Consider the following 24,182-nt stretch of genomic DNA (forward strand, 5'->3'; position numbering starts at 1 on the left):
TGAGCCCCCCCAGAGCGCCCCCGCCCTCCCCCCCCCGCTGCCCGAGCCCCCTCCCCACCCCCCGCGCCGACCCTCGACACCCCCCAAATCCTCCCCTCCCCCCCCCCCACACGGACAGAGCGACGCCCCCCCCCCCCAAAAAAAAAAGATCCCCCACGGACAGAGGGACGCCCCCCCCCCGCCCCCCCCAACCCCCCAGCCCCTGACAGACCCCGGGACCCCCCCCCCCAAAACCACACCGAGCCCCCCCCTCAGCCTCGGCCGTGTTTAATTCCCGCGGGGGGGGGGGGGGGGGGGAGGGGAGGGGGTCCCGACCCCGTGCGCGCCCCCCCCCCAATAAATAATTACACCAATTAAACCCCAATAAATTAATTAATTAAAACCTCCCCTCCCCCACACAAATCCCCCCGGCACCCCCCAGTCCCCCCCCCCCAAATAAAACATGGCTTATGGGGGGCGGGGGTCCTCAATTTTAGGGGGAGTCCCCAATTTTGAGGGGGGTCCCCAATTGAGGGGGGGGGATTCGGGGGGGGGCCCCAATTTGGGGAGGGGTCCCAATTGAGGGAGGGGGGGATTTTGGGGGGGTCCCCAATTGATGGGGGGGATTTTGGGGGGGTCCCCAATTTGGGAGGGGGGATTTTGAGGGGGCTCCCCAATTTTGGGGGGTCCCCAATTGAGGGAGGGGGGATTTTGAGGGGGCTCCCCAATTTGGGGAGGGGTCCCAATTGAGGGAGGGGGGATTTTGAGGGGAGTCCCCAATTTTGGGGGGGGTCCCAATTGAATGGAGGGGGATTTTGGGGGGGGGTCCCCAATTGATGGGGGGAGGATTTTAGGGGCTCCCCAATTTTGGGGGGGGGGGTCCCAACTGAATGCGGGGGGGGATTTCAGAGGGGAGGGGGGGGGGGGGTCCCTCGGTGTGTCTGGGGGGGGGGAGGAGGATTTTGGGGGTGCCCCCCCCTCTCCCCTCCCCCCCCCCCCCATTCAGAGCGAGGTCTCGAGGCTGTGGAGGCGCCCGGGGGGGGGGCAGAAGGTGCTGGGGGGGGGAGGGGCGTGGGGGGGGGGCCCGGTGGTTGTTGTTGCGGTTCGGGGGGGGCCCCCCCGGCGCGGGGGGGGCGGATGGGGGGGGGCCTCGCTCTCGGCGTCGGTGTCGTCGATCAGGGGGATGTCCCTGGTGTCCCCAAAAATCAGCTCGGCGTGGGGGGGCACCCCGAAAGGACCCCCCCCCCACCAGGGGAGGCTCGGCCCGGGGCAGGGGGGGCGGACCCCCCCCCAAATTGCTGCGGAAGGCGCGGACCACCCGCATCTATGGGGGAGGGGTAAATTGAGGGAGGGGGGAGGGCACCCCAAAAATACAAAGGGACCCCCCCACGCCCCCATCAGGAGACCCCGAATTAACCCCTCCCCCATTAAAAGCCCCCCCCAATCAAAAGGTTCCCCCCCCCCCGATTTCTCCCCCTTTTACCACAGGAATTTGGGGGGGGAGGGGAATTGAGGGGGGGCACCCCAAAAATGGGATGAGGGGGACCCTCCCCAACCCTGTCAGGAGACCCCAAATTAACCCCCCCCACTATGAGACCCCTCCCCAATCAAAAGATGCCCCCAAAGATCCCCCCCCGTGAGGACCCCCAGGTACCCCAAAATCTCCCATCAAAAAATCCGCAAAACCTCAATTCACCCCCCCCAAAAGAACCCAAAACCCCCAATTTCTCCCCCCCAAAAAAAATCCCAAAACCCCCAATTTCTCCCCCACCAAAAAATCCCAAAACCCCCAATTTCTCCCCCAAAAAAATCCCAAAACCCCCAATTTCCCCCCCCCCAGAAATTCCCAGATTTTGGGGTTTTCCCCCAACTTTCGGGCTATAAAAGGGGCATTTTGGGGGGAGGGGGGTTAATTTGGGGGGGGGTCCCACCTGGGTCTGGATGCGGCTCAAGCCCCCTGACCCACAGGACCTTCCCCCGGCGCAGCCCGGCCGCGTCCAGCTCGTCGTGGTCATCGGGCTCCGAGCCCTCGGGCCACTGCCCCCCCGAGGGGCCGGGGCACTGCGGCCCCCCCGGGGACACACACCAGGACCTGGGGGGCACCCAGGGGTGCCCAGGGGACAGGGAGTGGGGTCAGTGGGGTCAGTGGGGTCACAGGGTAGGGTCAGTGGGGTCACTGGGGTCACAGGGGGGTCAGGGGGTCAGGGGGGTCAGTGGGGTCAGTGGGGTCAGTGGGGTGGGGGTCAGGGGGGTCAGTGGGGTCACTGGGGTCACAGGGGTCAGTGGGGTCAGTGGGGTCATTGGGGTCACTGGGGTCACTGGGGTCACTGGGGTCACAGGGGTCATTGGGGTCACAGGGGTCAGTGGGGTCACAGGGGTCACTGGGGTCATTGGGGTCACAGGGGTCAGTGGGGTCACAGGGGTCAGTGGGGTCACTGGGGTCAGTGGGGTCACTGGGGTCACAGGGGTCACAGGGGTCACAGGGGTCATTGGGGTCAGTGGGGTCACTGGGGTCACTGGAGTCACAGGGGTCACAGGGGTCACAGGGGTCAGTGGGGTCAGTGGGGTCAGTGGGGTCATTGGGGTCACAGGGGTCAGTGGGGTCACAGGGGTCACAGGGGTCACAGGGGTCAGTGGGGTCACTGGGGTCATTGGGGTCACTGGGGTCACAGGGGTCAGTGGGGTCACAGGGGGTCAGTGGGGTCACTGGGGTCAGTGGGGTCAGGGGGGTCAGTGGGGTCACAGGGGTCAGTGGGGTCAGTGGGGTCACAGGGGTCAGTGGGGTCACTGGGGTCACTGGGGTCACTGGGGTCACAGGGGTCAGTGGGGTCAGGGGGGTCAGTGGGGTCACAGGGGTCAGTGGGGTCAGTGGGGTCAGTGGGGTCACAGGGGTCAGTGGGGTCAGGGGGGTCAGTGGGGTCACTGGGGTCAGTGGGATCATTGGGGTCACAGGGGTCACTGGGGTCACTGGGGTCACAGGGGTCAGTGGGGTCAGTGGGGCCAGTGGGGTCACAGGGGTCACAGGGGTCACAGGGGTCAGTGGGGGTCATGGGGGTCACTGGGGTCACTGGGGTCATCGTGGTCATCGGGCTTGGAGCCCTCTGGCCACTGCCCCCCGAGGGGCACCCCAGGACCTGTGGGGACAGTGGGGTCCCCATGGGTCCCTGTGGGTCAGGGGTGCCCTGGGTGGGGGTCCCAGGGGTCGGGGGGAGGGGGGTTCCATGGGTCAGAGGTCCCTGGGCGGGGGTCCCATGGCTCTGGGGGGTGTTCCCGTGGGTGGGGGTCCCCGGGTGGGCGGGGGGTCCCATGGCTCTGGGGGGGTTTCCATGGCTCTGGGGGGGGGTCCATGGCTCTGGAGGGGGGGGGTCCCATGGCTCTGGGAGGGGGGTCCCATGGCTCTGGGGGGTTTCTGTGGGTCCCTGGGTGGGGGGTCCCATGGGTCAGGGTTGTTCCCGTGGGTCGGGGGGTCCCTGGGCGGGTGGGGGTCCCATGGCTCTGGGGGGGGTCCCATGGCTCCGGGGGGGGTTCCATGGCTCCGGGGGGGGGTTCCATGGCTCCGGGGGGGGTTCCATGGCTCCGGGGGGGTCCCATGGCTCTGGGGGGGGTCCCATGGCTCCGGGGGGGGGTCCCATGGCTCTGGGGGGGGGTCCCCGGGCGGGCAGGGGTCCCATGGCTCTGGGGGGGGTCCCATGGCTCCGGGGGGGGGTTCCATGGCTCCGGGGGGGGGTCCCATGGCTCTGGGGGGGGTCCCCCGGGCGGGCGGGGGTCTCGGTACCTGTCCCCAGACGAGCTCCCCCAGCCCCACGAAGAGGCACCAGAGCCACTGCTCGGCGCTGAGGGGGGGAGCAGCTGAACGGCTTCCCCCCCGAACTGCACGATCAGCACCTGGGGGGGCGCGGGGGGGGGCGCGGGGGGGGGGTCACGGGGGTCCCACACCCACCCCCCCCCCGCGGGCCACCTCTGTGTCCCCCTCATGTCCCTACAATGTCCCCAAGGGGTCCCCCGAGCTTCCCCCGCGGCCCGAAATCCCCGGGGACACCCAAGGGGTCCCCACCCCGAGGTGTCGCAGCGCCCGTCCCCCACCTCGCCGGGTCCCCACGCGTGTCCCCCGTGTGTCCCCTCCGTGTGTCCCCCCCCGTGTCCCCCCCCCGTGTCCCCTGTGTCCCCCTGTGTCCCCCCCGTGTCCCCCCCCGTGTCCCCCCCCGTGTCCCCTCCGTGTCCCCCCCTGTGCCCCCCTGTGTCCCCTGTTTCCCCCCGTGTCCCCCCCCGTGTCCCCCCCGTGTCCCCCTGTGTCCCCCTCGTGCTCGTGTCCCCCTCGTGTCCCCCTGGGCTCCTCTGTGTCCCCCTCGTGTCCCCCTCATGTCCCCCTCATGTCCCCCCGTGTCCCTCGTGTCCCCCCATGTCCCCCCAAGTCCCCATGTCCCCCACATCCCCCACATCCCCCGTGTCCCCCCCCGTGTCCCCCACATCCCCCACATCCCCCACATCCCCCACATCCCTCCACATCCCCCACGTTCCCCCCGTGTCCCCCCCCGTCCCCCCCCGTGTCCCCATGCCCCCCGCATCCCCCACATCCCCCATGTCCCCCCCCGTGTCCCCATGTCCCCCGCATCCCCCACATCCCCCATGTCCCCCCCCGTGTCCCCATGTCCCCCCACATCCCCCGTGTCCCCCCCCGTGTCCCCATGTCCCCCGCATCCCCCACATCCCCCCACATCCCCCCCGTGTCTCCCATGTCCCCTGTGTCCCCCACATGCCCCACATCCCCCACATCCCCCCGTGTCTCCCATATCCTCCGTGTCCCCCACGTCCCCCACATCCCCCACATCCCCCACATCCCCCCACGTCCCCCACATGCCCCACATGCCCCACATCCCCCACATCCCCCCGTGTCTCCCATGTCCTCCGTGTCCCCCACATGCTCCACATCCCCCACATCCCCCCCGTGTCTCCCATGTCCCCTGTGTCCCCCACATGCCCCACATCCCCCACATCCCCCCGTGTCTCCCATATCCTCCGTGTCCCCCACGTCCCCCACATCCCCCACATCCCCCGTGTCCCCCCCATGTCCCCCACATCCACCACATCACCCACGTCCCCCCCCGTGTCCCCCCCGTGTCCCCGTGTCCCCCTGTGTCCCCCGTGTCCCCCCCGTGTCCCCATGTCCCCACATCCCCCACATCCCCCACATCCCCCACATCCCCCACGTCCCCCCCGTGTCCCCCCCCGTGTCCCCCGCGTCCCCACCTGCACGCCGAAGGTGCCGAGGACGATGGCGCAGAAGATGGGGTTGCCGCAGACGCCCTCGAAGACGTTCCTCTCGCCGTGCAGCTTGCGCGCGTTGAGCTCGTTGAAGAGCTGCATCAGCACGAAGGTGTTGAAGATGATGGTGAAGTGCTCCGAGGGCGGCGCGTGCAGCGGGGCAGCGCGGCCGCTGTCGATGTCGAACAGCACCTCCCCTGCGGGGGACACGGACACCCGTGGGGACACCCGGGGGACACCCGGGGGACACCCGGGGGGACACCCAGGGGACAGGGACACTCGTGGGGACACCCGTGGGGACACCCGGGGGACACCCGGGAAGACACCCAGGGGACACCTCCCCAGGGGGACAGGGACACCCGTGGGGACACCCAGGGGACACCTCCCCTGCGGGGACACGGACACCCGTGGGGACACCTGGGGGGACACCTGGGGGACACCCAGGGGACAGGGACACTCGTGGGGGACACTCGTGGGGACACCCAGGGGACACCCGGGGGACACCCAGGGGGACACCTCCCCAGGGGGACACGGACACCCGTGGGGACACCCAGGGACACCCGGGGGGACACCCAGGGGGGACACTCCTGGGGATGTGGGGACACCTGGGGGGACACCCAGGGGACACCCGTGGGGACACCCAGGGGACACCTCCCCAGGGGGACAGGGACACCCGTGGGGACACCTGGGGGACACCTGGGGGACACCCAGGGGACACCTCCCCAGGGGGACAGGGACACTCGTGGGGACACCCAGGGGGACACTCCTGGGGATGTGGGGGACACCCGGGGGGGACAGCCAGGGGACACCCAGGGGGACAGGGACACTCGTGGGGACACCCAGGGGACATCCAGGGGACACCCAGGGAGACACCCAGGGGGACACTCCTGGGGATGTGGGGACACCCAGGGGGACAGCCGGGGGACACCCAGGGGGACACCCAGGGAGACATCTGTGGGGACAGGGACACTCGTGGGGACACCTGTGGGGACACCCGGGGGACACCCATAGGGACACTCGTGGGGATGTGGGGGACACCCGGGGGGACAGCCAGGGGACAGCCAGGGGGACAGGGACACTCGTGGGGACACCCGGGGGGACACCCATGGGGACACTCGTGAGGATGTGGGGACCCTCATGGCGACACCCGTGGGGACAGGGACACTCATGGGGACACCCGGGGGGACACCAGTGGGGACACCCATGGGGACGGGGACAGCCGGGGGGACACCAGTGGGGACACCCATGGGGACAGGGACACCTGGGGGGACACCCGGGGGAACAGGGACACCAGTGGGGACACCCAGGGGGACACCTGGGGGGACACTCCTGGGGACACTTCTGGGGACAGGGGGACACTTGTGGGGACACCCGGGGGGACACCCATGGGGGACACCCCTGAGGACATTTCTGGGGATGTGGTGACACCCATGGGGACACTCCTGGGGACACTTGTAGGGACATGGGGACACCCATGGGGACACTCCTGGGGACACTCCTGGGGACGTGGGGACAGGGGTGCCCCCCCACCCACAGGATGGACCCCTCTCAGCGATGTCCCCGGGCGGTGCCCGGTGCCCCGGCATTGACCGGCGAAGAGCAGGGTGAAGATGACCAGCAGCTGGTGGGCGGCGTGGCCCAGGATGTCCCACCACGCGTCCCACCGTGTCCCCATGTCCCCATATCCCACCATGTCCCCATGTCCCCATATCCCACCGTGTCCCCCACGTCCCACCACGTCCCACCGTGTCCCCATGTCCCCATATCCCACCATGTCTCCATGTCCCACCACGTCCCACCACGTCCCACCACATCCCCATGTCCCACCGTGTCCCCACGTCCCCACATCCCACCACGTCCCCATGTCCCACCACGTCCCACCAAGTCCCCACGTCCCCATATCCCACCACATCCCCACATCCCACCACATCCCCCATGCCCCCCACAGCTCCCCCCCCACCCACAGGACCCCTCTCGGCGATGTCCCCAGGCGGTGCCCGGTGCCCGGCACTGACCGGCGAAGAGCAGGGTGAAGATGACCAGCAGCTGGTGGGCGGCCTGGCCCAGGATGTCCCACCACGTCCCACCACATCCCACCGTGTCCCCATGTCCCACCACGTCCCCATGTCCCCATGTCCCACCACGTCCTACCGTGTCCCCATATCCCACCACATCCCATGTGCCACCACGTCCCCACATCCCCATGTCCCACCACATCCCCACGTCCCCACGTCCCCATGTCCCACCACATCCCCACATCCCACCACATCCCCCATGCCCCCCACAGCTCCCCCCCACCCACAGGACCCCTCTCGGCGATGTCCCCAGGTGGTGCCCGGTGCCCGGCACTGACCGGCGAAGAGCAGGGTGAAGATGACCAGCAGCTGGTGGGCGGCGTGGCCCAGGATGTCCCACCACGTCCCACCGTGTCCCCATGTCCCCATATCCCACCGTGTCCCCACATCCCACCACGTCCCACCATGTCCCCATGTCTCACCACATCCCACCATGTCCCCATGTCCCCATGTCCCACCATGTCCCACCGTGTCCCCATATCCCACCATGTCCCCATGTGCCACCATGTCCCCACATCCCCACGTCCCACCACATCCCCATGTCCCACCATGTCCCCATGTCCCCACATCCCACCACATCCCACCACGTCCCACCACGTCCCCCATGTCCCCCACAGCTCCCCCCCACCCACAGGACCCCTCTCAGCGGGGGTGAGTGCCCGGCACTGACCGGCGAAGAGCAGGGTGAAGATGACCAGCAGCTGGTAGGCGGCGTGGCCCAGGATGTTGCGCAGCATGGTGCCCGACACCAGCGGGTGGTCGCGGCCGTAGGGGCGGCGCAGCAGCAGCGCCTCCGTGGGCGGCTCCGTGGCCAGCGCCAGCGAGGCCAAGGTGTCCATGATGAGGTTCACCCACAGCATCTGCACCGCCTTCAGCGGCGAGTCCTGGGCGGGGCACGGGGGGCACAGGTGGGCACAGGTGGGCACAGGTGGGCACAGGTGGGCACAGGTGGGCTCAGGTGGGCAGGAGACAGCGGGCTCAGGTTGGCTCAGGTGGGCACAGGTGGGCTCAGGTGGGCACTGGGAGGCTCAGGGGGGCTGGGAGAGGTGGGCTCAGGTGGGCACAGGTGAGCACAGGTGGGCACAGGTGGGCACTGGGAGGCTCAGAGGACTGGGAGAGGTGGGCTCAGGTGGGCACAGGTGAGCTCAGGTGGGCACAGGTGGGGACAGGTGGGCACAGGTGGGCTCAGGTGGGCAGGAGACAGCAGGCTCAGGTGGGCTCAGGTGAGCTCAGGTGAGCTCAGGTGAGCTCAGGTGGGCAGGGGTGGGCACAGGTGGGCTCAGGTGGGCTCAGGTGGGCACTGGGAGGCTCAAGGATCTGGGGGAGGTGGGCACAAGTGGGCTCAGGTGGGCACAGGTGAGCTCAGGTGGGCACTGGGAGGCTCAGAGGACTGGGAGAGGTGGGCTCAGGTGGGCACAGGTGAGCACAGGTGGGCACAGGTGGGCTCAGGTGGGCTCAGGTGGGCTCAGGTGGGCACTGGGAGGCTCAGGGGGGCTGGGAGAGGTGGGATCAGGTGGGCTCAGGTGGGCTCAGGTGAGCACAGGTGAGCACAGGTGGGCACTGGGAGGCTCAGAGGACTGGGAGAGGTGGGCTCAGGTGGGCACAGGTGGGCACTGGGAGGCTCAGAGGACTGGGAGAGGTGGGCTCAGGTGGGCACAGGTGAGCTCAGGTGGGCACAGGTGAGCTCAAGTGATCACAGGTGAGCTCAGGTGGGCACAGGTGAGCACAGGTGAGCTCAGGTGGGCACAGGTGAGCTCAGGTGGGCTCAGGTGGGCACAGGTGAGCACAGGTGAGCTCAAGTGATCACAGGTGAGCTCAGACGGGCAGGCGACAGCGGGCACACATTCCCCCCACCACGTCCCCCCTGCCCAGGTGGGTGCCCCGCGCAGGTGCCGCTCACCTGGGTGATGCAGGCGCCGGTGAAGGCCACGATGACGGCCACCACGTTGACGGTGAGCTGGAACTGCAGGAACTTGGCGATGCTGTCGTAGACGTTGCGGCCCCACATGACGGCCTTGACGATGCTCGAGAAGTTGTCGTCCGTCAGGATGATGTCCGAGGCCTCCTTGGCCACGTCCGTGCCCGCGATGCCCTTGGGGACACAGACAGGTGACCCCCAGGTGACCCCCAGGTAGGCAAGAGGTGACCCAAGGTGACCCCAGGGATGGGCAGGGGTCCCCACGGTGACCGTGGGTGGTTCAGGGGGTCCCCAAGGTGACCCCAGGGATGGGAGGGGGTCCCCGTTTGGGGAGGGAGGGTCTGGGGTCTCAGGGGTCCCCGATTTGGGGAGGGGGCTCGGATCTCGGGGATCCCAATTTGGGGAGGGCTCTCAGGGACCCCAAACTGAGGAGGGATCTCGGGGTCCTGATTTGGGGAGGGGTCACAGGAGTCCCGATTTGGGGAGGGGAATCTCAGGGTCCCAATTTGGGGAGGGGTGGCGGGGGTCCCAATTTAGGGAGAGGATCTCAGGTGCCGATTTGGGGAGGGGTCGCAGGGGTCCCGATTTGGGGAGGGGAATCTCAGGGTCCCAATTTGGGGAGGGGTGGCGGGGGTCCCAATTTAGGGAGAGGATCTCAGGTGCCGATTTGGGGAGGGGTCGCAGGGGTCCCGATTTGGGGAGGGGAATCTCAGGGTCCCGATTTGGGGAGGGGTCGCAGGAGTCCCGATTTAGGGAGAGGATCTCAGGTGCCGATTTGGGGAGGGGTGGCGGGGGTCCCGATTTGGGGAGAGGATCTCAGGGTCCCATTTTAGGGAGGGGAATCTCAGGGTCCCGATTTGGGGAGGGGTGGCAGGGGTCCTGATTTGGGGAGGGGAATCTCAGGGTCCCGATTTGGGGAGGGGTCGCGGGGGTCCCGATTTGGGGAGGGGAATCTCAGGGTCCCGATTTGGGGAGGGGTGGCAGGGGGTCCCGATTTGGGGAGGGGAATCTCAGCGTCCCGATTTGGGGAGGGGTCGCGGGGGTCCCGATTTGGGGAGGGGTGGCGGGGGTCCCGATTTGGGGAGGGGGCGGTACCATGGCGAATCCCACGTCGGCCTTTTTGAGGGCGGGGCCGTCGTTGGTGCCGTCGCCGGTGACAGCCACGACCTGGCGCTGCTCCCCGATGGTGCTGTCGATGATTCCTGGGGGCGGGGGGGGGGGGGGGGGGCAGGGGGCTGGGGACCCTCCGGCAGAGCCCCCCCGAGACCCCCGGGACCCCCGGGACCCCCCCCGCGCTCCCACCTTTGACCAAGGTGTGTTTGTCGGTGGGCGACGACCGCGCCAGGACCCTCAGCTTGGGCCACACCTTGTCCAGGCGCTCCTGCTCCACCTGGGGGGGGGTGGGGGGGGGGGGGTTTGAGACCCCCAGGGACCCCCCCAGGACCCCTCGAGACCCCCAGTGTCCCCCGACCCCCCCCCCCCAGGGATCCCAATCCCCCTCCCAGTGCCCCCCAGTGTCCCCATTCCCGCTCCCAGTGATCCCAATCCCCCTCCCAGTGCCTCCCAGTCCCTCCCAGTGATCCCCAGTGTCCCCATTCCCACTCCCAGTGATCCCAATCCCCCTCCCAGTCCCTCCCAGTCCCTCCCAGTGATCCCCAGTGTCCGCATTCCCGCTCCCAGTGATCCCAATCCCCCTCCCAGTCCCTCCCAGTGATCCCCAGTGTCCGCATTCCCGCTCCCAGTGATCCCAGTCCCCCTCCCAGTCCATCCCAGTGTCCCCCAGTGTCCCCATTCTCTCTCCCAGTGATCCCAAACCCCCTCCCAGTCTATCCCAGTGCCCCCCAGTGTCCCCATTCTCTCTCCCAGTGATCCCAAACCCCCTCCCAGTCTATCCCAGTGCCCCCCAGTGTCCCCATTCCTGCTTCCAGTGATCCCAATCCCCCTCCCAGTCTATCCCAGTGCCCCCCAGTGTCCCCATTCTCGCTCCCAGTGATCCCAATCCCCCTCTCAGTCCCTCCCAGTCCCTCCCAGTGCCCCCCAGTCCCTCCCAGTGCCTCCCAGTGCCCCCCAGTGTCCCCATTCTCGCTCCCAGTGATCCCAATCCCCCTCTCAGTCCCTCCCAGTCCCTCCCAGTGCCCCCCAGTCCCTCCCAGTGCCTCCCAGTGCCCCCCAGTGTCCGCATTCCCGCTCCCAGTGATCCCAGTCCCCCCCCCAGTCCATCCCAGTGTCCCCCAGTGTCCCCATTCCCGCTCCCAGTGATCCCAACCCCCCTCCCAGTCCCTCCCAGTGCCCCCAGTGCCACCTCGCCGCGGTCGTTGCGGATGCGCCGGTTGAAGTCCTTCCCCTCGAGGCAGAGCCAGTCCCCGCCCCCCCCCGCGGGGAGGATCCCGCACTTGGCCGCGATGGCTCTCGCCGTGTCCAGGTTGTCGCCGGTCACCATCCGCACCGTGATCCCCGCGCGCTGGCACTTCCGGATGGCCTCGGGCACCTGCCACACGCACCTGTCCCCGTCCTGTCCCCGGTGTCCCCGTCCTGGCCCCGGTGTCCCCGCGTGTCCCCGTCCTGCCCCCGGTGTCCCCTCTGTGTCCCCGTCCTGCCCCCGGTGTCCCCGCGTGTCCCCGTCCTGCCCCCCGTGTCCCCTCTGTGTCCCCGTCCTGGCCCCGGTGTCCCCCGCAGTGTCCCCGGTGTCCCCGCAGTGTCCCCGTCCTGGCCCCGGTGTCCCCGTCCTGCCCCCGGTGTCCCCCTCCTGGCCCCGCTTGTCCCCTCTGTGTCCCCGTCCTGGCCCCAGTGTCCCCTCTGTGTCCCCGTCCCCCCCGCGATGTCCCCACACCGTCCCCATCCTGGCCCCAGTTGTCCCCGCAGTGTCCCCGTCCTGTCCCCGATGTCCCCCGCAGTGACCCCGTCCTGGCCCCGGTGTCCCCCACAGTGACCCCGTCCTGGCCCCGGTGTCCCCCGCAGTGACCCCGTCCTGGCCCCGGTGTCCCCCACAGTGACCCCGTCCTGGCCCCGGTGTCCCCCGCAGTGACCCCGTCCTGGCCCCGGTGTCCCCACACCGTCCCCGTCCCCCCCGCAGTGTCCCCCACACCGTCCCCATCCTGTTCCCGGTGTCCCCGCGTGTCCCCACACCCCCCCGCTGTCCCTGCGTGCCCACCGTGTCCCTGTCCCTCACCGGTGTCCCACCCGTGTCCCCGGGCCCCCCCGTGTCCCTCCCGTGTCCCTCCCGTGTCCCCGGGCCCCCCCGTGTCCCACCCGTGTCCCGGTGTCCCTCCCGTGTCCCGGTGTCCCTCCCGTGTCCCCGGGTCCCCCCGTGGCCCTCCCGTGGCCCCCCCGCCGCATTTCAGGGCACACGTCCCCCACCCCCCGTCCCCTCCACGTCACCGCCGTGTCCCCCCCGTCCTCCCGTGTCCCACCCCCCCCGTGTCCCCCTTTGCCCCCCCGTGTCCCCCCCCTCCCGCTCTATCCCTCCCATGTCCCCCTGATGTCCCCCCATGTCCCCCCCCGTCCCCTCCTTGTCCCTTGGATCTCCCCCTTGTCCCCCTTCCCCCGTCCCCATGTCCCCATGTCCCCCCTGTCCCCCCCGCCCCCCCATGTCCCCGATGCCCCCCATGTCCCCATGTCCCCCCGTGTCCCCCCCGTGTCCCCTCCGTGTCCCCATGCCCTCCCCATGTCCCCGATGCCCCCCCATGTCGCCCCATGTCCCCCCGTGTCCCCCCATGTCCCCAATGCCCCCCCGTGTCCCCCCCATGTCCCCAATGCCCCCCCGTGTCCCCATATCCCCATGTCCCCCCCATATCCCCATGTCCCCCCATGTCCCCCCATGTCCCCGATGCCCCCCCATATCCCCATGTCCCCAATGCCCCCCATGTCCCCGATGTCCCCCCCGTGTCCCCATGCCCCCGCCGCCCCCCACCTCGGGCCGCACGGGGTCCTCGATGCCCACGATGGCGATGCACGTCAGGTCGCCAACCACGGCGGCCTCGTCGTCCCAGGGGGGCTCGGGCCGGGGGGGGAAATCGCGGAAGGCGAGGACGAGGGTCCGCAGCCCCCCCGCCGCCATCGGCTCCACCACGCGCCGCACCAGCTCCTCCCGCTCCGGCCCCCCCAGCGCCCGCGGGGCCCCCCCGGCGTCCAGGAGGGAGCTGCACCTGGGGGGGGGCACCGGGCGTCAGGGGGGGCAGGGGAGGGGGGTTTGGGGGGGCACCGGGGGTCAGGGGGGGCAGGGGGGTCAGGGGAGGGGCGTTTGGGGGGGCAACAAGGGGGCAGGGGGGAGCTGCACCTGGGGGGGCACCGGGGGCACCGGGGGGTCAGGGAGGGCACTGGAGGGCACCGGGGGGTCGGGGGGGTCGGAGGGGCAGGGGAGGGGGGCTTGGGGGGCAACAAGGGCGCAGGGGGGTCAGGGGGGTCAGGGGAGGGGGGGTTTGGGGGCAACAAGGGGTCAGGGGGCCCCCCCGGGGTCCAGGAGGGAGCTGCACCTGGGGGGGGAGGGGATCCAGGAGGGTCGGGGGAGGGGGGTCTGGGGGCGTGGGGAGAGGGTTATGGGACACCCCCTGCGTCCAGGTGTGCCCAGATGGCCCCAGGTGTGTGCCCAGGTGTCCCCAGGTGTCCCCAGGTGTGTGCCCAGATGTGTGCCCAGGTGTGCCCAGGTGTGTGCACATCTGTCCCCAGCTGTCCCCAGGTGTGCCCAGGTGTGTGCCCAGGTGTCCCCAGGTGTGCCCAGGTGTGTGCCCAGGTGTGTGCCCCCCCTCACCTGCGCAGCACCATCTCGGCCGCCCCCTTGCAGAGCAGCCGGTACCGGCCCCAGGTGCAGCCCCAGGTGTGCCCAGGTGTGTCACACCCCCCAGGTGTGCCCAGGTGTGTGCCCAGGTGTCCCCAGCTGTCCCCAGGTGTGTGACCAGGTGTGTGCCCAGGTGTGTGCCCAGGTGTCCCCAGGTGTGTGCCCAGGTGTGCCCAGGTGTGTGCCCAGGTGTCCCCAGGTGTGTGCCCAGGTGTGCCCAGGTGTGTCACACCCTCCTAGGTGTGCCCAGGTGTGTGCCCAGGTGCGTGCCCCCCCTCACCTGCGCAGCACCATCTCGGCCGCCCCCTTGCAGAGCAGCCGGTACCCGCCCCCGGCGCGGCCCCAGGTGTGCCCAGGTGTGTGCCCAGGTGTGTGCCCAGGTGCGTGCCCAGGTGTGCCCAGGTGTGTGCCCAGGTGCGTGCCCCCCCCTCACCTGCGCAGCACCATCTCGGCCGCCCCCTTGCAGAGCAGCCGGTACCCGCCCCCGGCGCGGCCCCAGGTGTGCCCAGGTGTGTGCCCAGGTGTGTGCCCAGGTGTGTGCCCAGGTGTGTGCCCCCCCTCACCTGCGCAGCACCATCTCGGCCGCCCCCTTGCAGAGCAGCCGGTACCCGCCCCCGGCGCGGCGCGTCACGGTGCTCATGGATTTGCGCTCCGAGTTGAAGGTGAACACCTTGACCAGGCGCTCCTCGGGCACCTGCGCCCGCTCGGCCTCGGGGTCGCGGCCCAGGGACAGCGCCAGCCCCAGCAGGGCACACTCGGTCTTGTTGCCCACGTGGCGAGGGAGACCCCCGGGGGCTTCGGGGGGCTGGGGGGGGAGGGGCGGGGGGCAGGTGAGGGGGGGAGGGGGGCACACAAAGGGGGCACAGAGACCCCCCCCCCCGTTAGTGTCACAGCAGGGCCCAGGAGACCCCCAAGGCCCCCCCGTCACCACCCCCGGAACGCCCCCAAAACCCCCCAAAATTCCCCTAAAACACCTCCCAGACACCCCCTCCCCCAGTGCTCCCAGTGCTCCCAGTCACCCTCACCAGTATTTTGCTGGTGCAGGCGCTGTTGATGGCGATGGCCTGGGTCTGTGACCCCCCCAAAAACCCCCCTAAAAACGCCCCAAACCCCCCCAAAATCCCCCAAAACCCTCTGAAATCCCCCCCAAAACGCCCTAAACCCTCCCCCAGTGCTCCCAGTGCTCCCAGTCCCCCTCACCAGTATCTTGCTGGTGCAGGCGCTGTTGATGGCGATGGCCTGAGCCCGTGACCCCCCCAAAAACCCCCCCTAAAAACGCCCCAAACCCCCCCAAAACCCCCCCAAAAAAACCCAAATCCCCCCCCAAAATCCCCCCAGACCCCTCCCAGTGCTCCCAGTCCCCCTCACCAGTATCTTGCTGGTGTAGGCGCTGTTGATGGCGATGGCCTGGGCCAGCAGGTCCAGCGTGGGGGGGGCCAGGGCCGCGGGGGGCGGGGGGTGGCAGAAGTGGGACCCCCCCACGAAGGCCTGGACCACGGTCATGCGGTTGGTGGTCAGCGTGCCCGTCTTGTCCGAGCAGATGGCCGTGGCATTGCCCATGGTCTCGCAGGCGTCCAGGTGCCGCACCAGGTTGTTGTCCTTCATCATTTTCTGGGGTAAAACCAGGGGAATTTGGGAAAAACTGGGGGGGGGGGGGATGGGGAAAAACTGGGGGGAAATGGGGAAAAAATGGGGGGGGGGAATGGGGAAAAACTGGGGGGAATGGGGGGAAACGGGGAAAAGCGGGAGCAGGTTGTTGTCCTTCATCGTTTTCTGGGGTAAAACCAGGGGAATTTGGGAAAAGCTTGGGGGGGGATGGGGAAAAACTGGGGGGGAAATGGAAAAAATGGGGGGAAAAACTGGGGGGAATGGGGAAAAAATGGGGGAAATGGGGAAAAAATGGGGAAATGGGGAAAAAATGGGGGAAATGGGGGAAAAAATGGGGGAAATGGGGGAAAAACTGGGGGGAAATGGGGACAAATGGGAGCAGGTTGTTGTCCTTCATCGTTTTCTGGGGTAAAACCAGGGGAATTTGGGAAAAGCTGGGGGGGAAATGGGGAAAAACGGGGGGGAAATGGAAAAAATGGGGGGAAAAACTGGGGGGAATGGGGAAAAAATGGGGGAAATGGGGAAAAAATGGGGAAATGGGGAAAAAATGGGGGAAATGGGGGAAAAAATGGGGGAAATGGGGGAAAAACTGGGGGGAAATGGGGACAAATGGGAGCAGGTTGTTGTCCTTCATCGTTTTCTGGGGTAAAACCAGGGGAATTTGGGAAAAACTGGGGGGGGAAATGGGGAAAAACTGGGGGGAAATGGGGAAAAAATGGGGGAAAATGGGGAAAAACTGGGGGGAAATGGGGAAAAAATGGAGGGGGAATGGGGAAAAACTGGGGGGAAATGGGGAAAAATGGGAGCAGGTTGTTGTCCTTCATCGTTTTCTGGGGTAAAACCAGGGGAATTTGGGAAAAACTGGGGGGGGAATGGGGAAAAACTGGGGGGAAATGGAAAAAATGGGGGGGGAGGAAATGGGGAAAAACTGGGGGGAATGGGGGGAAACGGGGAAAAGCGGGAGCAGGTTGTTGTCCTTCATCGTTTTCTGGGGTAAAACCAGGGGAATTTGGGAAAAGCTGGGGGGGAAATGGGGAAAAACTGGGGGGAAATGGAAAAAATGGGGGGAAAAACTGGGGGGAATGGGGAAAAAATGGGGGAAATGGGGAAAAAATGGGGAAATGGGGAAAAAATGGGGGAAATGGGGGAAAAAATGGGGGAAATGGGGGAAAAACTGGGGGGAAATGGAAAAAATGGGGGGAAAAACTGGGGGGAATGGGGAAAAAATGGGGGAAATGGGGAAAAAATGGGGAAATGGGGAAAAACTGGGGGGAAATGGGGAAAAATGGGAGCAGGTTGTTGTCCTTCATCGTTTTCTGGGGTAAAACCAAGGGAATTTGGGAAAAGCTTGGAGGGGAAATGGGGAAAAACGGGGGGGAAATGGAAAAAATGGGGGGAAAAACTGGGGGGAATGGGGAAAAAATGGGGGAAATGGGGAAAAAATGGGGAAATGGGGAAAAACTGGGGGGAAATGGGGAAAAATGGGAGCAGGTTGTTGTCCTTCATCGTTTTCTGGGGTAAAACCAGGGGAATTTGGGAAAAGCTGGGGGGGAAATGGGGAAAAACGGGGGGGAAATGGAAAAAATGGGGGGAAAAACTGGGGGGAATGGGGAAAAAATGGGCGAAATGGGGGAAAACTGGGGGGAAAGGGGAGAAATGGGGGAAAATGGGAGCAGGGTGTGGTCTCACGTCATTTTCTGGGGGGAAACTGTGGGAAAATGAGAAAAAATGGGAACAAATGGGGAAAAATGGGGGAAAATGGGGGAAATGGGGGAAAATGGGGGAAAATGGGGAAAAATGGGGAAAAAATGGGAAAAAATGGGGAAAAATGGGGAAAAATGGGGGGAAATGGGAGCAGGTTGTTGTCCATCATTTTCTGGGGGGAAAACAGGAGAAAACAGGAAAAAAAAGGGGGGGAAATGGGGGAAAAAGGGGGCAGGATGGGGGAGGAGGGGGATGGGGACGTGGAGGGACACAAAGGAGCGCCAAGGATGGATGGACAGAGGGACACAAGAGGGACAGAGGAACCCCTGAGGACAGCCAGACGGACAGACGGACAGACAGCTGGCCCCCACCTTGACGGAGTAGGCCAGCGAGATGGTGACGGCCAGCGGGAGCCCCTCGGGCACGGCCACCACCAGCACGGTGACGCCGATGATGAAGAACTTGACCCAGTACTGGACGTAGACCGGGGCGCACTCGGCCACCCAGGGCCGGCCCTGCACCACGAAGGTGTCGATGACGAAGTAGAGCACGAGGATGATGACGGTGATGGCCGACATGGCCAGCCCTGCGCGGGGACAGCCTCAGGACACGGCCCCGGGGGGCTTTGTCCCCGCTTCGGGGACCCCCAACCCCCCCCGAATCTGTGGGGTCAGTTTGGCCTGGAGCGCCGGTTTGTCCGTCCTGGGGACACATCCCCACCCCACCCGTGGTGTCCCTGCGTGTCACCCACCCCTCAGGACCCCTCCCCAGGGTCCCCAAACGGCCTGTCCCCTCCTCTGGGGACCCCAGCCCCCACCTGCCTTCCCGATCTGCACGGCCAGCTGGGTCAGCTTGGCCTGGAGCACGGACTTCTCCTTCTTGGGGCCACCTCGGGGCCGCGTCCCCGGCCCGTCCGCGGTGTCCCCTCCCTCGGCGCTCTTCAGCGGCTGCATCTCCATGGCCACCGCCCCGTCCTGCCTCTTGCCTGGGGACAGCGGGGACGTGGCAGGCCACGGCGGCGGGGACACGGACGGGGGGCTCTGGGGTTGTCCCCCCCCGACCCCAAAGCACCTTTGGGTTGCGGGGCGTCCACGGCGCCGTCCTGGGGCTTCCCTGTGGGACAGAGGGGGAGGGTGGTGGTGGTGGGGACACCCCGGGGTGGGACCTGGGGGGGGAGAGGGGGACAGGGGGACCCCCGGGAGTGGCGGTGGCAGCGGTGGCACCCCCGGGGACAGGGAGGGGAGGAGCAGACGGGGATGTGGGGGGGACGCGGGGACAGAAGGTGCCAGAGCCCGCGGGGCCACCGGGCACCCCCGGTGCCAGCCGGCGCCGTGTCACCTTTCCTGTCCCTCCTGTCGTCCTCGTCGTCCCCCGCGGCGCCCAGCAGGGCGAAGATGATGCCGCTCTGCGAGTTCACCCCCACGGCCGTCACCACCATCCTGCCCGAGCCCTCCATCACGTGGGTGCCTGGCGGGGACACCGCGGGTCACGGCAGGGTCCCCTCGGTGGCCCCGGGCTCCCCGAACGCCCCTCACCCGAGAGCAGCAGCGGGTCCTTGTCCAGGGACTTGCGGACGTGGTCACTCTCCCCGGTCAGGGCGCTCTCGTCGATCTTGAGGTCGTTGCCCTGGATCAGGACCCCGTCGGCCGGCAGGAGGTCACCTGGGAGGGGACAGGGCCACCGTGGTGTCACCGGGGAGTTTGGGGGTGTCCTGGGGTGTCCCCAGACCGGGCATCAGGGCTGGGTCACCGTGGTGTCACCGGGGAGTTTGGGGGTGTCCCGGGGTGTCCCCGGACCGGGCATCGGGGCTGTGTCACCGCGGTGTCACCGGGGAGTTTGGGGGTGTCCCGGGGTGTCCCCAGACCGGGCACTGGGGCTGTGTCACCACAGTGACGGGGGACCCCCCAGGGCGTCACCCCAGGACGGGGGACACGGGCACGGCGGGGCGGGGACACGTGGGACGAGAGGATTGCGCTGGGATGGGGACATGGGGGGACACGGGCACGGGGACATGGGGTGGCATCAGGATGGGGAACCAGGGGACAGCAGTGGGATGGGGACAGAGGGTGGCACTGCCATGGGGACAGGGGACGACATCAGGATGGGGATGGGGACAAGGGGACAGGGGATGGCATCGGGATGGGGACACAGGGATGGGGACACGGGGATGGCATCGGGATGGGGACATGGGGATGGGGACACGGGGATGGCATCGGGATGGGGATGGGGACACAGGGATGGCATCGGGATGGGGATGGGGACACGGGGATGGGGACACGGGGATGGGGACACAGGGATGGCATCGGGATGGGGACACGGGGATGGGGACGGGGGATGGCAGTGAGGTGGGGACAGGGATGGTGACACAGGGGTGGGGACACAGTGATGGCATCAGGATGGGGATAACGACACAAGGACCGGGACAGGGGATGGTGACACAAGGACGGGGACAGGAACGGCATCGGGACGGGGACGGGGGCACAGGGGACGGCAGCGGGATGGGGACGGGGGACGCCATCGCGACGGGGGACAGGGGACACCGCCACCCCCAGCGCTCCCCCAGCCGCTCTGTCCCCTCGGCCACTCACCGTACTTGACCTGCACCACGTCCCCCACCACCAGGTCGGCCACGGGCACCTGTGCCAGGTGTCCCCCGCGCAGGACGGCCACGCGCTGCTCGCGCTCCAGGCGGCTCTGCAGCCCCCGGAACTGCCGCTCCTTGCTCCAGTCGTTGGACGCCGTCACCAGCACCACGCAGGCCACCGACAGCAGGATGGCCGCGCCCTCGATCCAGCCCGCCTCCGCCTCGCCCTCGTCCTCGCGCGCCCCCCGACGCCTGCCCGCACGCTGGGGACACCGCGGGGACACGGTGACACACGTGGGGGGACACACGGGGGGGGGGACACGGGCGGACGGCAGGACGGCCGCGCCCTCGAGCCAGCCCGGCTCCGCCGCCTCCTCCTCCTCCTCATCCCCCGCCGCCTGCCCGCACGCTGGGGACACTCGGGGACATGTGGGGACAGCGGTGCCACACGCGGGGACACGGCCAGGGGGTGTAGGGGGCGTGGGGATGGGGATTTGGGGACAGGGGGACACGGCCAGGGGGTGTAGGGGATGTGGGGATGTGGATTTGGGGGCAGGGGGACACGGCCGGGGGACAGGGGGACATGGCCAGGGGGTGTAGGGGACGTGGGGATGCAGATTTGGGGGCAGGGGGACACGGCCAGGGGGTGTAGGGGATGTGGGGATGGGGATTTGGGGACAGGGGACACGGCCAGGGAGTGTAGGGGGCGTGGGAATGGGGATTTGGGGGCAGGGGGACACGGCCGGGGGACAGGGGGACACGGCCAGGGGGTGTAGGGGATGTGGGGATGTGGATTTGGGGGCAGGGGACACTGGGGATGGGGATTTGGGGACAGAGGGACACGGCCAGGGGGTGTAGGGGATGTGGGAATGCGGATTTGGGGACAGGGGACACAGCCAGGGGGTGTAGGGGACACTGGGGAGGCGGGGATGGGGATCTGGGGACAGGGGGTCACCCGTGGGGACATGGAGATGAGGATCAGGGGACACGGGGACATGGCCAGGGGGACAGGGGGACAAGAGGATGAGGATCTGGGGACACGGGGATGGCACTGGGAGGGGGACACGGGGGTGGCACCGGGAGGTGCGTCGGGGACGGGGGCTGGGGACAGGGGTGTCACCTTCATCGGCGGCGCCGGGGGGGGCGTAGAAGGACAGCCCGAGGGACACGAGCGCGGCCACCTCGAGGATGACCAGGGTGACGTCCTGCAGGGCCTCCCACACCAGCGCCGCGAAGCTCTTGGGGCGCCGCGGGGGGATCCAGTTCCGGCCGAACGTCCGGCGGCGCCGCTCCAGCTCCGGGGGTCCCTCCGACAGCCCTGGGGACACCCCTGTCACCCCCCAGCCACCCTGGGGACCCTCCTGTCACCCCACAGCCACCCTGGGGACACCCCTGTCACCCCCCAGCCACCCCGGAGACACCCCTGTCACCCCCCAGCCACCCTGGGGACCCCCCTGTCACCCCACAGCCACCCCGGGGACCCCCCTGTCACCTCACAGCCACCCTGAGGACACCCCTGTCACCCCCCAGCCACCCTGGGGACCCCCGGATCACCCACGGACCCCTCTGGACTGGGGGTCTTGGGACGGGTCTGGGGGTCTGGGGGTGTCCCGCTGGTTTTTGGGGCGTCCAGGGGGTCCCAGGCGGAGGTTCCCAGGGGACTGTGGGGGTCTGGGGGATCAGGGAGGAGGTCTCAGGGGGGTTCTGGGGGTTTTGGGGGGGTTCTGGGGGTCCCGGGGCGGTTCCCAAGAGTTTCCAGGGGGCTGAGTGGGTCTGGGGGTGATTCCACTTGTTAAATTTTTTTTTTAATTACCTTTACACGTTTACATATCGGGAGGGTGTCGGGGAGGCTCTGGGGGTGGTCCAGTGGTTCGGGGGGGTCCCGTGTTAGGTCGGTTTTTTGTTTTTAATTGTAGTTTTTCCTGGGGGTCCCGGCGAGGAAATTCCAGGGAGGTTCCCAGGGGAATGGGGTTCTGGGGGGGTCCCGGGGGTTTTGGGGGTCCGGGGTGTTTTTGGGGGGGTTTTGGGGGTCCGGGGGGGTTTGAGGTGTCCCGGGGGGGGGTTGGGGGCGTTACCGTCAGTGGGGGAGGTGCGCAGGCGGCGGCAGAGCCCGGGGACCCCCCCCAGGTCCCGCTGCAGCCTCAGCAGCGCCTCGGCGCCCCGGAGCTCCATCAGCGCCCGCAGCTCCGGCAGCCCCAGCCCGAAACCCCCCCCGGCGTCCCCCATGGCGGCCTGGGGACAGCGGACAGACATGGGGACAGCGGACAGACATGGGGACAGGGATGGGGACAGGGGACAGACATGGGGACAGGGATGGGGACAGGGGACAGACATGGGGACAGGGGACAGACATGGGGACAGGGATGGGGACAGGGGACAGACATGGGGACAGCGGACAGACATGGGGACAGGGATGGGGACAGGGGACAGACATGGGGACAGGGATGGGGACAGCGGACAGACATGGGGACAGGGATGGGGACAGGGATGGGGACAGCGGACAGACATGGGGACAGGGATGGGGACAGGGATGGGGACAGCGGACAGACATGGGGACAGGGATGGGGACAGGGATGGGGACAGCGGACAGACATGGGGACAGCGGACAGCCATGGGGACAGGGATGGGGACAGCGGACAGACATGGGGACAGCGGACAGCCATGGGGACAGGGATAGGGACAGGTGACAGGGATGGGGACAGGGGACAGGGGACAGGGCTGGGGACAGAGGACAGACATGGGGACAGGGATAGGGACAGGGATGGGGACAGCGGACAGCCATGGGGACAGGGATGGGGACAGGGGACAGACATGGGGACAGGGATGGGGACAGGGGACAGACATGGGGACAGCGGACAGCCATGGGGACAGGGATGGGGACAGGGGACAGACATGGGGACAGGGATAGGGACAGGGATGGGGACAGACATGGGGACAGGGGACAGACATGGGGACAGGGATGGGGACAGGGATGGGGACAGCGGACAGACATGGGGACAGGGGACAGACAAGGGGACAAGGATGGGGACAGGGATGGGGACAGGGGACCGGGCTGGGGGCTTGGGGACGTATCAGGGCCGGGGGACAGCGGAAGGGACAAAGCCAGGACATCGCTGGGGACATCGCGAGGGCCACGAGACATCGAGAGGGGACATCGAGGGGGACAGGGGGACGTCACCGGGGACAGGGACGGGACCACCGCCCCTCACCTGTCAGCGCTGGCGGGGCCTGGGGGGGGTCTCGCCGGGGGGGGCCCGGCCGCCCCCCCTGCCCGGGCCACACCTGGGGACAGCGGGGACACCTGAGGGGACAGCGGGCACCGGCCCCGCCCCCGGGGCTGCCGGGGACAGCGGTGACCGCCAGTGACCACCAGTGACCGCCAGTAACCGCCAGTGACCGCCAGTGACCGCCAGTGACCACCAGTGACCACCAGTAACCGCCAGTGACCGCCAGTGACCGCCAGTGACCACCAGTGACCACCAGTAACCGCCAGTGACCGCCAGTGACCGCCAGTGACCACCAGTGACCGCCAGTAACCGCCAGTGACCGCCAGTGACCGCCAGTGACCACCAGTGACCACCAGTAACCGCCAGTGACCACCAGTGACCGCCAGTAACCACCAGTGACCGCCAGTGACCACCAGTATCTCCTGGTCCCCCCCGATCCTCCCAGCAATTCACAGTCCCCACAGTGCCCCCAGTTTCCTCCAGCCACCCCCCCAGTAACTCCCAGTAACTCCCGGTCCCCCCAGTTCCCCCCAGTAACTCCCAGTCCCCCAGTTCCTCTCAGTTCCTCCAGTTCCCCCCAATCTCCCCCAGTTCCCCCAGTAACTCCCGGTCCCCCCAGTTCCCCCCAGTAACTCCCAGTCCCCCCAGTTCCTCTCAGTTCCTCCAGTTCCCCCCAATCTCCCCCAGTTCCCCCAGTAACTCCCGGTCCCCCCAGTTCCTCCAGTAGCTTCCAGTCCCCCCAGTCCCCCTCATTTCCTCCAGTAACTCCCGGTCCCATTTCCTCCAGTAACTCGCAGTCCCCCCAGTTCCCCCCAGTCCCCCCAGTAACTCCCAGTCCTCCCAGTAACTCCCAGTCCCCCCAGTAACTCCCAGTCCCCGCAGTTCCCCCAGTTCCTCCAGTAACTCCCGGTCCCCCCAGTTCCCCCAGTAGCTCCCAGTTCCCCCAGTTCCCCCCAGCCCCCCCAGTTCCGCCAGTAGCTCCCAGTTCCCCCAGTTCCCCCCAGCCCCTCCCAGTTCCGCCAGTAACTCCCGGTCCCCCCAGTTCCGCCAG

General features: G+C 67.8%; 1 protein-coding gene across 1 annotated transcript; it reads right to left on the bottom strand.

The window, feature by feature from the left end:
• Window positions 1-1,063: 1,063 nt before the first annotated feature.
• Window positions 1,064-22,130, bottom strand: LOC138101194 (plasma membrane calcium-transporting ATPase 3-like; the record flags this gene model as incomplete). The annotated part of the gene is given in 27 exon segments (XM_068999059.1): window positions 1,064-1,124; window positions 1,126-1,228; window positions 1,230-1,303; window positions 1,911-1,934; window positions 1,936-2,037; window positions 2,039-2,071; window positions 3,755-3,820; window positions 3,822-3,845; window positions 3,847-3,864; window positions 5,227-5,438; window positions 7,987-8,200; window positions 9,217-9,408; window positions 10,330-10,436; window positions 10,537-10,624; window positions 11,537-11,722; window positions 13,145-13,379; window positions 14,572-14,813; window positions 15,377-15,619; window positions 17,692-17,906; window positions 18,138-18,305; window positions 18,392-18,433; window positions 18,659-18,787; window positions 18,856-18,981; window positions 19,909-20,140; window positions 20,142-20,167; window positions 21,025-21,222; window positions 21,980-22,130. Coding segments are annotated over 27 exon segments (3,511 nt in total), but the record flags the coding sequence as incomplete, so codon positions are not given.
• Between the last annotated feature and the right edge of the window lie 2,052 nt (window positions 22,131-24,182).

Source organism: Aphelocoma coerulescens, unplaced genomic scaffold (assembly GCF_041296385.1).
Source record: "Aphelocoma coerulescens isolate FSJ_1873_10779 unplaced genomic scaffold, UR_Acoe_1.0 HiC_scaffold_211, whole genome shotgun sequence".
Taxonomy (NCBI): Eukaryota; Metazoa; Chordata; class Aves; order Passeriformes; family Corvidae; genus Aphelocoma; species Aphelocoma coerulescens.